This window comes from Phaseolus vulgaris, chromosome 9 (genome assembly GCF_000499845.2).
Source record: "Phaseolus vulgaris cultivar G19833 chromosome 9, P. vulgaris v2.0, whole genome shotgun sequence".
Classification (NCBI taxonomy): domain Eukaryota; kingdom Viridiplantae; phylum Streptophyta; class Magnoliopsida; order Fabales; family Fabaceae; genus Phaseolus; species Phaseolus vulgaris.
The window spans coordinates 10,787,017-10,802,629 of NC_023751.2; the positions used below are offsets into that span (position 1 = coordinate 10,787,017).

The 15,613-nt window shown below is 30.3% G+C and overlaps 1 protein-coding gene across 1 annotated transcript; it reads right to left on the minus strand.

The window, feature by feature from the left end:
• Positions 1-924: 924 nt before the first annotated feature.
• LOC137820685 (glucose-6-phosphate isomerase, cytosolic) lies at positions 925-8,659 on the minus strand. Its single transcript, XM_068624868.1, has 23 exons — positions 8,472-8,659; positions 8,299-8,375; positions 8,097-8,178; positions 7,953-8,000; positions 7,487-7,642; positions 7,297-7,393; positions 7,103-7,145; positions 6,913-6,980; positions 6,714-6,798; positions 6,405-6,453; positions 5,945-6,017; positions 5,783-5,843; positions 5,355-5,421; positions 4,836-4,892; positions 4,682-4,735; positions 4,467-4,595; positions 3,769-3,832; positions 3,593-3,666; positions 3,315-3,368; positions 3,154-3,222; positions 2,366-2,455; positions 2,136-2,243; positions 925-1,104 (listed from the first exon to the last, which is right to left on the minus strand). Exons 1-23 carry the CDS (start codon positions 8,520-8,522, stop codon positions 1,054-1,056), a joined length of 1,707 nt encoding a protein of 568 aa, XP_068480969.1. The 5' UTR covers positions 8,523-8,659; the 3' UTR covers positions 925-1,053.
• Between the last annotated feature and the right edge of the window lie 6,954 nt (positions 8,660-15,613).

Genomic DNA, 15,613 nt, shown 5'->3' on the forward strand with positions numbered 1-15,613 from the left:
GGTGCTTGCGCGCTAGTTTAGGTCAATGACTATGAACGGAAAAAGTGGTTGAAAGTTGGGGATATAGAATGAGATTGAATTTTGGCAGATGACATTAAATCCTGCTTAAAAAGAAAAAAAGGCTCCGGCTGAAGAAGGGAGAGATGGTAAAAAGGGTAAATGAACCGTTTTACAATTCTTGATTAAAAATAACAGGTTCTTCAACCTTAAAACGTCCAAACCAAGACTAGGAAACCTAATAGAAATTCCAATCAGCAGAAACTTAAAAAATAGGTTCTGCAACCTTCGAGGTCCAAACTCCGAGTAGAAGCCACGTAGAAATTCCATTGAGCACACCAGACAGAACATGAAGATAGGGCCATCAGGTCATAGAATTCTAGGTAGCCTTTCCGAAGTTAAAGGCTCGAAATTATGAACAATATGTAGGCCTAAAAGCTACATTTAAGACATCCCTTGTACATATAGCATGTAGAAAAGAATGATATAAAGCAGGCTCATCTTGACTCTTAAGTTCAAAATAAGTCAACAACACAGTACATAAGGTTCAAAAGAAAAATTAGAACCAAAAACATTTTTCACTCTCCATTATAACACAACGCCGCAGTAAAGGATGATCAAAGTATCGTCTAGACAAGTTAAGAAAATCAGTGGGATATCAAAACATGTCAGTTGGCAATCTCCAAACTCAACAGCAAGATAGAAGAATAACCAAGTATCGTGCTAAACCAGTTAAAAAAAATCGATGCCGAAATCAAAAACATGTCCGTACGCATGCTGTATATATGGCATAGAAAAATGTTTTTTTACTCCAATATTTCATCCTACACTCCAATAAATATTAAAATTTTAATTATTTATAATTTTTTTAATTTTAAAAATTATTTTAACATTTTACATTTTATTTATATTTTTACTAAAAATATATTTTTTTTTTAATTTTTTATTTATTATAAATATTAATATTTTGTTGGAGGAGTAAGGTGAGAAGGAGTCATGAGCTATCCCATATATAACATCCAGTAGATTATTTTCATATTATTGGCAAAAAGGTAATTAGATCTTCGGTAAAGCCGTTGGCAGATCCGCTGGGATATCTGAACTTGCCTGCCACAAGAAAATTAAACTTTTGCCATTAATTGTACTGCCAATCGATATAAGATTAAACTAGACAAAGTGATTTTAGTAATCTGCTACCATTAAGCATAAAGATATGATATCATTCTCTTAATGGTTTGTATTATTATAAGCTAAAAAGATTCATATAACATGTAGAAAGAAAACGTGGCAGTGGGTTCTTTCAGTCAATCATATGTATGACTGACATATTACTAAGTATGCAGTATCAGGAATACAAATTTTAAATATGGGGTTTTCAAATGTGTGGCTACCATAACATGACAAGAAAACATTAAATACATTCCATTAAATGCTTTAAATTGTTTTAAAAAACTAAATGAGCTCATGTGTTTTCGACATATAATACTTAATTTTTTTTAAAGAAAGAATTTCCATTTAGACTTCTTATCTAGAGGGGCTAGATTAGTCAGTCTACCTAGTTGAACTAACGTGATTTGGGCTTAGGGCTGGGTCTTGGGCTAGAAACATGCCTTTCATTCAGGCCATAAAATAGAATTCCAAGCCTGGCCAAGCCTCAACCTACATTTTACATTTAAAATAGGTGGGACTAGCCTAAACAAATAGAAGCCTAAATGGGTTGGAGGAGGCGTTTTCTTCCTGCTGCACCTCCATACTTTTTTTTTGAAAAGTTTAATTTACCCTTTCCAAATTATAGAGTTTGGGATGTACTTTCGGGATTTGAAAATACCTTTTGAACTCTATGTATTCCAAATTGTAAAATTCAGAATGAACAATTTCGGTAATTTTGAAAATATGGGAAAATTATGGAGATGCAGGAAGAATTCGCCGTTGGACAAACATACCTGGAATTGATTTAGACCTAAAATTTAGAGCCCTAGTCCAATGGGTCTAATGGAGCAGGCCCAGGGCCAACTCGTTTTCCCACCTCTTATCAAGTGTTCACAAACACACAATAGAAAAACACTAAATTTTTCATTACAAAAAAAATTATACTTCCTTTTTCTTTCCTTTTCAAGTAGGATAAAGGGACTTCATACCTGAAGATATCTATTCAACATTGTTGTTGTACTGAAATTAAAGCCCTGAACTGGTTCTCCTTTAGTTCGAGATGCATTAAGTTGCTTTCTGACTTGAGTAGCCAGTGACTGCATTATCATTAACTATAATGAGAATGGACCAGGAAATAAAGTGGGAAGAAAACTGCAATTGAAATTATATGTATTTCTCAGATAGAAACACAACGAATCATTACTTCTCGAAACCATACCTTCCCCAGCTCTACTCCCCACTGATCAAAAGAATTGATTCCCCAAATGAAACCCTCTACAGCAATTCTGTGTTCATAGATTGCCAACAACTGAGGAACATAGAGCACCAAGAAATTATGACCAATAAAGTAATTTGCATAGATCCTCATGCAAGAAAACAAATTTGAAGAGTGATCTCAGCAGGAAAATCAAAAGTTGACAAATTATTCCTCATATCATGAGAAAGGTAAGGGACCAACTAATTTAGAATATACAACTCAACCATGGAATGAAAGACGCACACATGGTACCTTTATATTCTATCAAGAACTATAAACAAAAACTGAAGGATTGAAGAAAACAATATGGACAGAAGGAAAAATGAATGGAAACTATTTGCCAAACAGATATAGCTTTTGCAGTAGTTATTCTGATACGGGGCTAAACTGTCAAGATATTATGTACACATCAATGAAGGAATAGGCACTAAAGAATAAAAACTAAAATACTCTTTACAAACCTTCCAAAGTGAATATGCTTATTTCTCATGTTAAATCTCCAGTGTGAAAGCCTAGCTTGGAATATGACAAATAGCTTTTCAAGAGAGCAAAACTAAACTAAATGCATGTCCATATTGCAAAAATATGGATATTTAATATATTATTTGTGCATAACTCTCATCAGTCATAATTACCTAATTTTCCTCAGGAACATGCTCAATAAAATAAGTAACTGACAAAAAAACCTCCACAAAAAGGAATGAACCATTTTCCTCTAATTACTAATCACAACCTTGTGGACTACATACCTGCCCGATATTGTAAGCTTTCAATGATGGAAGCAGTAGGCTGAGAGAAGGTCGGTTGCCGCTGAATGTCTGTAGTTTGGTTTAGAAAAAATTGAGCATGCTAGTGACTAAGGATTCAACTACTAAATGTGCAAGTTGCATTGAAGAACAAGGAATATCACCTTGTGAGGAATAAGGTGTGGGGAAACATTTTCCTTTTGCAGTTGGTCTGCTGTCTACAAGATTTTGATTAATGGTCATATTTCTCATGATAAATGAGCAGAGCTGAAAATCTACACAGAATTAAAAAAAAGAAGCTATTTCTACAAGTGCAGTGCTGTCGAAACCTGCATAACAGTTACCTTCGAGTTGGGAGCATTGACACAGACTTTATTATTTACATCCTTATTTATTTCCATTTGATATATAATTTAGAAGAACAGATTAAGAACAAATGTACCTTCCCATATGCAAGGGCATCAGGCTGTGCAAAAAAGTTGGACATGAGCTCATCATGGTTACTCACTACTTCACCTGGTTATAAGTTGCATTGCTAAAATATTACCAGAGGATCACTGACTTTATAGAAGTAAATTATCATGATGAAACTTGATAATGTTAATTTGTACTCCTTACCCTTCAGAAAGACAGGTTGCTGACTTTTCACAACTCCAATAAAATCACAAGGAATTACACGCCCCTAAAAGTAACAAGTGCAAAATTTCTCAACAAATAGCATAGACCCTAAATATTCACATTTTTCATATGGTTATAAAACATTAAATCAAAAGAAGCAAAGTAACTACTGTTTTAAATAGGCTGGTAAACAAAAGCAAAATTCAGGTCAGCTAAGAGAAATTAAGGAAAGCTGCATATAGAAATGCCTCATTTGCATTAATGTAGAAGAAATGTGCCCTTGGACTTTCAGTAACCTAGAGAAACACTAATTGAAGATAACCATTATATCAGATCACATTTCTGCTTGTATTGATTTGAAAGATAAAGGAAGGATGAAAATACACACGCAATTTCTTCCTGATTTTATTATGCCCATGTCAAAATCTCTAATTTGACCAAAGGATTAGCATTCTAAACAAGTAAAAAGTGGAATCGAAATATCAACCACAACATGCAATTGTAGACATTATTTCATTAGAATGTCTTTTACATCAAAATTAACATTCAGCACACTAGTAATGTGGGCTTTTTGACGTGATTAACTTTACCATTATTAAGCCCTTTAGACAAGTAGTGTTTTCAAGTATAATTTTTCACAAAAGTTTATTAATTCTTCTAAGTTCAAACACCCAATTATATGGTACTTGGTAAATCACCTGATGTATGAGCTGATAAAAGCTATGCTGCCCATTAGTTCCTGGTTCACCAAAATCAATTTCACCGGCCTCAAATGGTAGAGGAACACCATCAATTGAAACACCCTTGCCATTACTCTCCATGCTAACCTAAAGCAAAAAAATAGTAATTATATAAGAATAAAAGTAAAATAGAATTAAAATAATATTCAAGCACAATGCTGCGACAAACTTGCCTGTTGAATGTGGGGGGCCAACTTCTCCAAAGCTTGACTATAGGGTAAGATGGCCTATAAGAATACCAAAAGTTTAATGTTTTGAATGAGGCCACTTAAGAACAACAAAACCTATTTAATATTTCTGAAGGGAACAGGCCAAATAAGAACTCACTCTGGCTGGATATCCAAGAAATGAAACATTCCATATGCTCAACAAACCCAGAAGCACCTGGAGTACTCTCATAAAACGTAATTGAGCATCTCATTATGTACTTGCCAAATATACAAAACATCTTAAATACAAGAAAACCTAAGGTCCAAGAAACAAGGGATCTGAAAAATTACAATGAACCAAATTCCTAACCATTCCCACAGTTTCACCTCTTCTTCGAAAAGAAAAAGGAATATATTAAGAGAAAAAAAAATCCAAAGCTGTGGAATTGGTAACTGGTAGTAATGCTCCTAAGAGTGAAAGAAACAAAGGGAGGAAAAGAGAGGAAATAAATGCTGAAAGGAGCTTCATGTGACACAGAATATTTAGTTTACAATTATAGATTATAAAATTAACCATACTGGAGGGATAGCCTGTATGGATGGAGTATCACCATAATTAAAAGAATATATGGTTGAACAGAGATCCACATGTACAATAAATCTCAAAAGCATAAAAGATTAGAAAAGGGGCACTTACAGGTATATTGCTTTCAAAGGGCTGTGAATAGAAATGTTGATCAATGCTTGAAGCCCCATTTAAGAACCTTTAAGGGAGAAAAATACCATCATAAGAAAACATTCAAGTATATGTTTCTTAGTTTCCTACCGAAAGAATTTTCAAAACTAAGTTGTATTTTACTACCAGTGCTAATATTATGCAGAACATAATTGAAATCTAAATAGATACTAATGGAGACCAAACTACACTATATCTCATTCTAAAAGGTCATGATCATCAAAAGCATTCTTATCTACATCATTCTTGTAATCTGTGAAGTTGATTATTTCCTTTAAGGAAGAAGGTGAAGCACAATAAAGCCACAAGAAGTTATACTATTTCTAGGAACATTCTCTTCTAGAAGAGGTGCCTATAGATTAGAAGTATACTAGCAGTGAAAGACATACTTCTCTATTACAGAGAAACCGTATTGTAGAGACAATGGCAAAACTCCAACAGCACTGCAAACTGCAAGTCACATTTCAGAGCATTATAATCAAATCTGTTGTAAACTTCAAATATTCTTTAACAGGCTAAGAAGAGGGGGAGATAGATGAAACATTACTCACCACTATATCGACCACCGACCCAATCCCAAAACGCAAAAGCATTGTTAGGATCAATACCAAACTTTTCCACAAGCTGCATCATAAATGAAAGAAAAATAGTTACATATACAGCCATAATTACAAATAGAAAATGCGCTCTTCATGATTTTTTCTCTTATTAAAGAAAAAAAATGCAAAGTTTTTTAAAAATAATACCAAAGAAATTAGGACTTCACCCTTCTGTAATATGTTCTTATTACAGCTTTATTATTCAATTATTATGTTATTTCCCTTTTTGTATAAGTAAGGATAATGTTTTAACACAACATGTGCTGACAAATAATGCACATAGTTAAGGATTTAAGAAAGCAAGGCTGATATATGTATCAAAGCAAACGGTGGTGATCAAACAAAAGCAGACATGATTCATGAATAAAAACAAGAATACTTAATCAGATAGTGCTAAAAAAGAAAAATATACCGTGAGATTTGTGCTAACAGCCACCATATGCTTTGCAACTGCAGAGGGCCTGGAAGTAATGAGAGACGGTCTTCAATTTATTATCAAAGTCCATTCTGAATATTGTTCACTCTCTATCATTTGAAAAATCGGTGAACATATTTGGAAGTGGGGGACATGGGAGTGGGGTGTATGTTACAATAAGTTATAAACTATAAGTTCCAAATCTAGTTCTGCACATTTCCTCATAGAAAACGAAGGAAACTACTGAACGCCCAACCAATGCTTATACTAATATCGTTGAACAACTTCTCTTAATGCGGCACTTACCCAAGTGCAGATGAAATCCATTCTCTAAGAGTTCGAGCATTCAGCATGGTTTCAGCTGTTGTAAAAGTCTTTGAAACAACCACAACTGCAATTGTTACAAATAACAATAAGACATACAAGATAAGCCTCCATATCTATTTAATTATATATATATATATATATATATATATATATATTCATCAGTTACACAATCGTTTACCAAGTGTTGTTTCAGGATTTAATCCTGTAATATTTCTAGCAACGTCAATAGGATCAACATTTGCAAGACTGCAGAGATTCAAACAGAAGATGAGATTGGTTTTATGAAAAGAGTACAGCCAGCTTCTAATGTGTAAGCAAATATTATACAGTCGCAGTCAACTAATGCTTGCAATCACACAGATACTTACAAGCGCAGCTGACGACCCCTTGCAGATTCAATAGCTTCAGGGTCTGCAATATGATATAAATATATATTCAACAAGTTTACTTTTAGTCAACTAGGGACACTGTTCAAACACACACACTTTAATATATGTCAACACAAATAAAAGGCCAATAATGGTAGAATTGTTATTAAAGAGACTAGCAGTAATCAAGCAACCTGTTTGAAGTGCAGTGTGTACAAACAGCGGACCCAAGAAGCTTCCCCCAATACCAATTGCAACAACGTCCTTCAAAGCCTTCCCTGTAGCACCAACCTTTAAAAAAAGAGTTAGTAGTTAATACCCTTTAGTTCAAATGAATCCAATGGCCAGAAAACATCCCTGTAGAATATTGGAGCAGCACATTACCCAAGAACCATTGCGAACCCGCTCAGAGAACTCCTGGATCTTGTCAAGAACTTTCCAAACTTCTGGTACAACATTTTTCCCATCACTTTGTATGACAGCATCCCTTGAAGCACGAAGGGCGACGTGAAGCACTGACCTGTTTTCCGTGCTGTTTATCTGAAAGTGAATCCAACATTATCCAAAAATGAAAAATAAAATCAAGAAAAAATAAAGTAGATATTCTGTGGACTAAAAGTGTAAAAATCAAATCACAAACCCATATATTGTATATGATAAGTTTGTTATTTTCTACAATCACGGTCTTACCACCGATAGTCTTTGATCGGTCGATAGTGTATAGTTTTTTACACTTGCCATACATAGATAATATATTAAAGTCAAAATTAACAGAAGCAAATAATGGCATGAGTGTGTTTATGTTTGTGGACTGCAAAATTTTGTTAAATTTGAAATGACAATGACTCACATGTTCCCCGCTGTACATGCGGTTAATATTTTCTTTGAGCGATGCAGCCTACAAAAAATCAACAACAGAATCAATAATCAGGATTTTGAAAGTCCTTTTTCATGTGTTTACCGAATGATAAAAGATTCAATAGAAACTCCAAACCTCCGCCAATTTAAGTAACCTTTGAATAGTTTCGGGAGTGGCTTGTTGCCTTGAATAGTCTAACAGAATATCGTCGAACTCACTACATAACATACAAAATCATAAAAATAAATTTCCAGCGCATGGAAAATAGGAAGTGGAATTCAGAATTTCCCTGTTTTGGACTTAGGAACTGAGTGTGAATAATATATTGTTTGATTACATGAGCATGGACTGGCACCGCTTATCATCGGTCAACAGATCGCGAAGATGCGTTTTCTTGATGTCCTCCACATGCGCCTGCTCAAAATTGAAACACAATTAATGATAATTTCGAATTGACTGTGAGAAATAACAACAACAGTGAAGTTGATCGATTCAATTTTGTTCAGTTACCTTCAGGTCCTTCCATGGCTGAGTTTCGGAGATGAGAAAGAAGGATGACATGAGCGCGAAGAGGGAGAATGTGACTCTGCCAGTGAATGAATGAATTGGAGACTAGCTGTGTGCGTTTGATGTAAGTCGGAACTTTCTTAACTTATTTCTTTCACATGACAGGTGCCAAATGTTGCAGGTTGAAGGAACAAAACTAAAGAGAAAAGTTATTTATATAATTCTTTTATAAAATAGTTAGTTAATCCATAATGTAAAAGAGTTATCTCAGTGTAACAAATTTTACTTTCATAATAATTCATAACAAAAAATTTAAGATTATATAAACCAATGTTTCTCGGATATTGAATCTTATAATTGAAAAGAAAAATATTTTTTTATTAAAATAAAAAAAAATTAAAATCATATTAAGCGAATTAAAGTGATAAATTGATGTATTTAAATATACCATTATTATTTGAGAATGTAAATTAATGATAGTTGTAATAAAAAATATCACGAATAAGTCAACTCGCTTTATTTAATTTTTTAATGAGCAAAGGTAGAACAAGTTGATCACCCAAGGTGTGCCCATATTTTGAGGATAGTTAGTGGGTTAACATATGAAAATACATAAAAAGAATGTAAAAATATTCAAAACAAAATGCCAATTCATCTAATTGTAACACTTCAATTATTATTTGATACAAATAAATATCTAAAAAATTTTAATTTTATTATTTCATGAATAATTAATTAAATTAATTAAAAATATATATAACTTTTTAAGAAAATATATTTAATTATTTTTAATACTAGTATTTAATTGAAAAATATAAAAAAAAAAATCAAATCCTTATCTCTCTTTATAATAGTATATATATATATATATATATATATATATATATATATCTTCATTATATAAAATTATCATTTTTTTATAAAATGATTGTTTTTATCCTTTTTTTCACTTATACACTACACTAAATAAATTTCTTTATTTATTTTGACTGATAAAATTGTAAATTAATTAAAAGTTAAGCTAAAAGTAAGAGTATAATTTAAAATTATTTTCAATTTCTATGTTTTTTTTTAATTAAGAAATGAATTTGTAAGAAATAATTTGAAGGGAAAGTGGGAAGAAAGTGAATTTGTTTGGATTAAGTAAATAGAGTAAAAAGTTTATGAAAATTTGTGAGTGATATGAAGTGTGATTGAAATTATATTTTTTTTAATTGATAAAAGTATAAAAGTATATTATATTTAAAATTTATTAAAAAATAAATATTTATTTATTTATAATTTATACTTATTTTTAATTAAAATATTATTTAAATATTTGATAAAAAAATTATATTAAATAACATTATTATTTTTATCTTTACTTTTTTATAATTAATATAATTATTATATAAATTTATTTATTTATTATTAAAAAATATATTTGTTATTTATAATTTATTATATATATAATATGATTAATTATGTTATTTTATAATAAATATTTTTTATAATTTTGGTTATAATTTTTATATTTTAATTGTAATTCTATTTTAAATAAAAATAAAAATAATTTGAATTTAAAAAAAATAAAAATTAATTATGTAAATATATAAATATACAATTTTTTTCACAACTCTTTATTATTAAAAGGCGAAGAAAGTTTTGAATATATATGTGTTCTGGTTTTTTTTATGTTATTTATAATTTATTATTTTGGTGCACAATAAAAATTTGTCTTTCTTCACTCAGTAATAAATAAGAACTAAAAGTTTTATAAAAAAGATTGTTAGCTTTGAACCTCTGTAAGAATTTGCTTCGATCTTAGGGTAAAGTATTTCTCTGCTATGCTCATTTTTTTAAACATGGAAATACATGCCATACTATAATCATCTTCATGTTGTCAGTTGAAGTTTCTATAATCAAGTAACTATGAACCAAAACACAAAGAGGAATAAGGAAATTATTATTAATAATAGTTCCTGCAAAAGTCAAAGTCTCAAGAGACAACATTTTCATACAATTACAAGTAACACAAACAGAATTCAAGAAATACTTCTACTTCCTGTAGCATAAAATCATTTATGGGTCTTTAATTCTCAAACTAATCTATTGAGATAACTGTTTATGACCAAAACTTCACCAAAAAAATCTTAATAGAATTTGGTTCTTGTCACTCTATTAAGAATAAAGTTGCTGATAAAAAAAGAGAGTTTAATTTTAGGTAACATGTGTTGAATTGTGACATTGCAAGTTTAGAAGACTCTTTTTATTACACAATATATATCATAAATAAATGAAATACTATATTTCTAATAATTTATATAGCATTATCTTTTTTTATCTATTTTCTCCAGTATTATACATACAGTAAATTATGCACACAAGAAAAATAAATAAAAAAAGCAGTGTTGCAATTAATTTTTTTTCTAATATTAAGCCATGTCTATGTCATTAAATAAATAACTAAGGAATTTTTACAAACTAATATAATAAAATATACTTGAATATCACAATAAATTTTAAAGAATGAAATTCTAGTTAGAATATAACAACAACTCAATTAAAAGATAAATAAATTTTGAAAAACTAGTATGAAAGACAAGGGTAGATGTTTCAAACTCATCAAGATTCATGTCTTGGAAGAAAAGAACGGTCTAAAATGAGAGTGAAAGCAGAAACAACAAGAAACGGGTACACTGGAACACAATCCAACCCAGGAATTAAAAGGTGAGGAAGCGAAACCCGGGAAGAGACACAAGTGGTCAGACTGCAACACTGAGTCTGAGTAGTACAATACACCAAACCTTACCACTTCCCATTTTCACACCACCCTAACCCTAACCCTTTGGTCCACGCCTTTAACCATGGTTACTTACAGTTCCATTCCACGGGTTAGTTTATGAACTCACTCAGTCAAACATCATCACCACCTTTTTTTAACCCTCCTCTATTCACTGTCTCTCTTCTAGGTACCTGCACGTTAAATCTTTATTATTAACTGCAGAAAATAATTATAGGTGTGTTATGGGAACAGCACAAGATTGGACAAACAAAAAGAGAGAAGAAGAATTAAACGGGTTGAGTTTTTCTGATTTGGTTATTAGCTTTTATATTCCACTGTGTAAGTTCAGAAGGGTGTTTGGTTGTTTTAATAATAATGTTTAAAATCTGGATTCTGGTCAAAGATGTATCAGTCTACTTGCTTTTTGACGTATAGAGATATGGTTGGTTTTGCTTTGCATTAGAAAAAAGCAGAATCAGGAATCAGAAGATTTTACTGGTAGTGGTTGTATTGTATATGTTGTGTTCGACTAGGTTTAATGATCTATGAAAAACATGATCTAGGAAATTGTCAGATATTATTAAAGACAGAGTGGTTGGGGTGGGGGTGGTTATTATTATTTGATAGAGAAGTATTTATGGGGAAAAAGAAACGACAAAGAACAAAGGAACTTTCGGTAGCGATTGCTGAGGCTTCATCCAAAGGAGGTGACACGGAGCATCATCTTCAACAACAACCTCAGCCTCCTCGAAAGAGAGGGAGACCTCGTAAGGTTGTTGTTGTGGAAACGGAAAGCGAGGGGGAAAAAGTGGAACCAGAAGCTTCTGCAGCAACCATGAAAGAAGAACAACAACAACATGGGAAGCCACAAGAGGAGTTAATATCAGCATCGGCAACATGCACGGTGATAGTTACAAAGGAAGAGGGTGTGTTGGAAGAGATTCAACTCCCAAAAGGAGAACCCTCAAGAAGCAGGTCCAGACGCAAAAGCAAACCCAGAAAAAGCACTTGAAAATCATTACCTTCTTTTATAATTTCCGACCCTTTTTGTTCTCCAGAACGAAGCAAAAGAAAGAGATTCTTGGGCAATCGGAATAGATAAGGAGAAAGAAAAGAACTAACCACTTATTGGATTGGGTTATTGAGCTTGTCATGTTTTTCGAATGATTGAAATGGAAAAGGCAAGCATCCAAAGAACTTTTTCTTCAGGTTCTAAGGTTTATCTAATCACTGGGCTATTAGGATTGTTTATGGTTGAATACAATGTTTCATTCCCAGAACTTGCTTTTAACTGTGATAGCAATATATTATAATCTCTTGAATGCTTGTTACTGAATATGTTGTCTCTTAATAGTGAAGATATTGGTTCATTCTTTGTTTTTCTCCTCCCTACAATTCTTAGCTGTTGCACACTTTTTGTCATAGGTTTTTATGTGTACAGCGAGCTATTATGCCAGATCAGATAAATATAATAAGGGAGGTGAATAGATTTACACCCTTTTTCTATAATGTTTTCTCCCCTTCGTATCTTTTTGTCATATTTAAACACCTTTCTTTATAAACAATTTTTTTTTTCTTTTATCTCAATATTTACTTTTTAGACGCCTTTTCAAATTATTCTGTAAAAGTTGAGAAATATAGCAATTTTCCTAATTTTAGTAATAATTGTTGAATTTTCTATTTTACTCATTTCTTTATCCATTTAACATAATAAATACAAGTTTAAATTATTTAAAAGTTATTATAAAGACTAAGGATATGATAGGGTGGGGATACCAAATATGTCATTAATAAAAAAAAATTACAACTAGTTCAAAAATATATAACCATTTTCAAATATAACTAATCGGAAAATATAAAAGTAGTTGGAATAAATTTTATCAATAAATAAAAAATTTCCAAATTAGACAGGCCAACATAACTTTATAATTCTTTGATACTGATAAAACTAAATACATAATGTTGTTGATATTAGAAAGTGGACTTTAAGCCTAATTCAACACCATAAAACCGGTTCATAGAATTGAGGTTTGCACCCACTTATATACAATGAAATGTCCTAATCTTTAGTCGATGTGGGATCTCCAATAGTTAAAAACATAGAACTTTCACATCAAAATTTTATTTTGTTGTATGTGTTTTAAAATAATCGAAAGATGTTGATTCTCTTTCAATTAGTAATATATATATGAGTTGAAAATCTCCATAAAAAAATTGAGTAACATATAAGAAAAAAAATATTCACAAACATAATCTTAAGATTTAAGAATGAAGTAGAGTTATGAGATTCACAAACATAATCTTAAGATTTATAAGCTAAGAATGAATTAGAGTTATGAGAACAGATACATATTACCACCAACTAGTTAGACTATATAAGAGATTATGAAATGTTTATTTAATTAGTAATGATTTCAGTCTTAAATTGTTATTATATCCTTTCACCTATCTTTTATGGGTATGTTATTTTTTCTTGGCTAATGGTTATTTTGGTTGTAAATTGACTTGAATGTTTAAATCTTATATGTAGATATGGCTTCTTCTTTTTTTAATTTAAGGTGTTTGAAATAACTACGAAAATTTGATTATTTTACCAAATCAATTATATGTGTAATTGATTGTTGCCATTATTAGAATTCATTTTTATTTAGATTAAAAAAATTAAGATAACTAACTATTTGAATAAGGAAAACAACTTGTATACATTACAGTAGGTAAGAAATTTTGAATGTAAGTGAAGATAACATGTTTGAGAAAAGAAACTTTTGAAAATACTCATAAACTAGAAATGTTTATACATATAAAATTAATATATTTTTTTATAATTTCCGGTTAATGTTCTTAAACACACTTACACATTGTTCAAATACATTTTTTAAAATTATAATTAAAAAACTAATCATGTTCTTAAATTTGTCAAAAGGTTTGATAATATTTTTGGTGTTAAAGAAAATTTTGGCTGATCGTTGATGAAACTGGATTTCAATTTGTTTTTTCCTGGACTAATCTACACTCTTACGTGGATTTATATAAATATCTATCATTAAATATTAATACGAGATAAACTTTTATCCTCAGAGAATTATAATCAAACCAATAAATAAAAGGTTGATAAAGGCATTTGTTTGTAAAATATAATCATTTGAAACCTTTGCAATATGCAATTATTTTGTGCAAAAGATAAGCATATTACAAAAAAAATAAAAATCCAATATTTTATAAAGAAAGAAGGGAACATGTAATTATTTTTATAATGGAGATTACAAAATTGGAATAAAATTTATCATTATTTTCACAGACAAAATTGCAATAAGAGGGAAATTATCTTCAAATATTTTTTATAAAGAGAAGGAAAAATAAAATTAATTTTCACAATAAACGTTATAAAATTGAAAACAAAATATGTATCTAAAAAAATGTAACTATTTCCTAAAAAAAACTGCTATAAAAAATAATAAAGTATTTTGTAAAGAAAAATGGTTAAGTTAGTAATGTTGTTAATCTATGTAACAAACAAAATAAAAGGTGATCATGACTCATTCCTTTCATTAATAAACTCAGAGTTTATTTAATGGGTTTTAGTTTTGAAAACCACATTTAATATGATTTTAAGATGGGTATATTTTTCGAGTGTAAATTGCCGGGCACTCTTATTTTTTATAGTCTTTAATAATTATGTGTGAATAACAAGATTTAATAAATTATATTTGATTGAATATAATATAATATAACATAACATAATATTTATTTAAATAGATTTTTTAATATGATTGTTAGTCATGTACTTGAATAGTTGGTCATTTATGATAGTTTCCCGACCTATGAATCTAACATTATGAGGGAGCACAAATTAAAGGATCTCAATCAAGGAAGCACATTAAGACATAATCAATCATGAGATGAAGAGGTTACAATTCGGTTTATATATACCAGATTACTTTATACATAAAGGAATATCAAATAAAACAACAGAGAGAGTACTCTTATTTCATATTTTATATTATATACTCATTATAATTTATGTTTTTACTCACTTGAGCAACGAAGTGTCATCACAGGAGGAGTCCCTTGTTCCCAAAAGGTGCTTAAACGACGATCACAAGAAGCTCACCCAGATTCCGAGTGACTTCAATTGACTAGAACAATGATCATAATAAAAATTGATAAGCTGACCGTAATTAATGATGAGATAATAGTATATAATTATTTTGCACTTATAATTTTTTTCTTTAATCATTCATCATCATCTTTTTTTTATTCTTTTACATAATTTGTAATTGAGTTTCATGTTAGATAAAAAATAATTTTGTTCTCATCTTTATATCAATTGATTGCATTAGCTTAATTGAAGTTTTATTTCTTATGTGTTTAATGTTTCTTT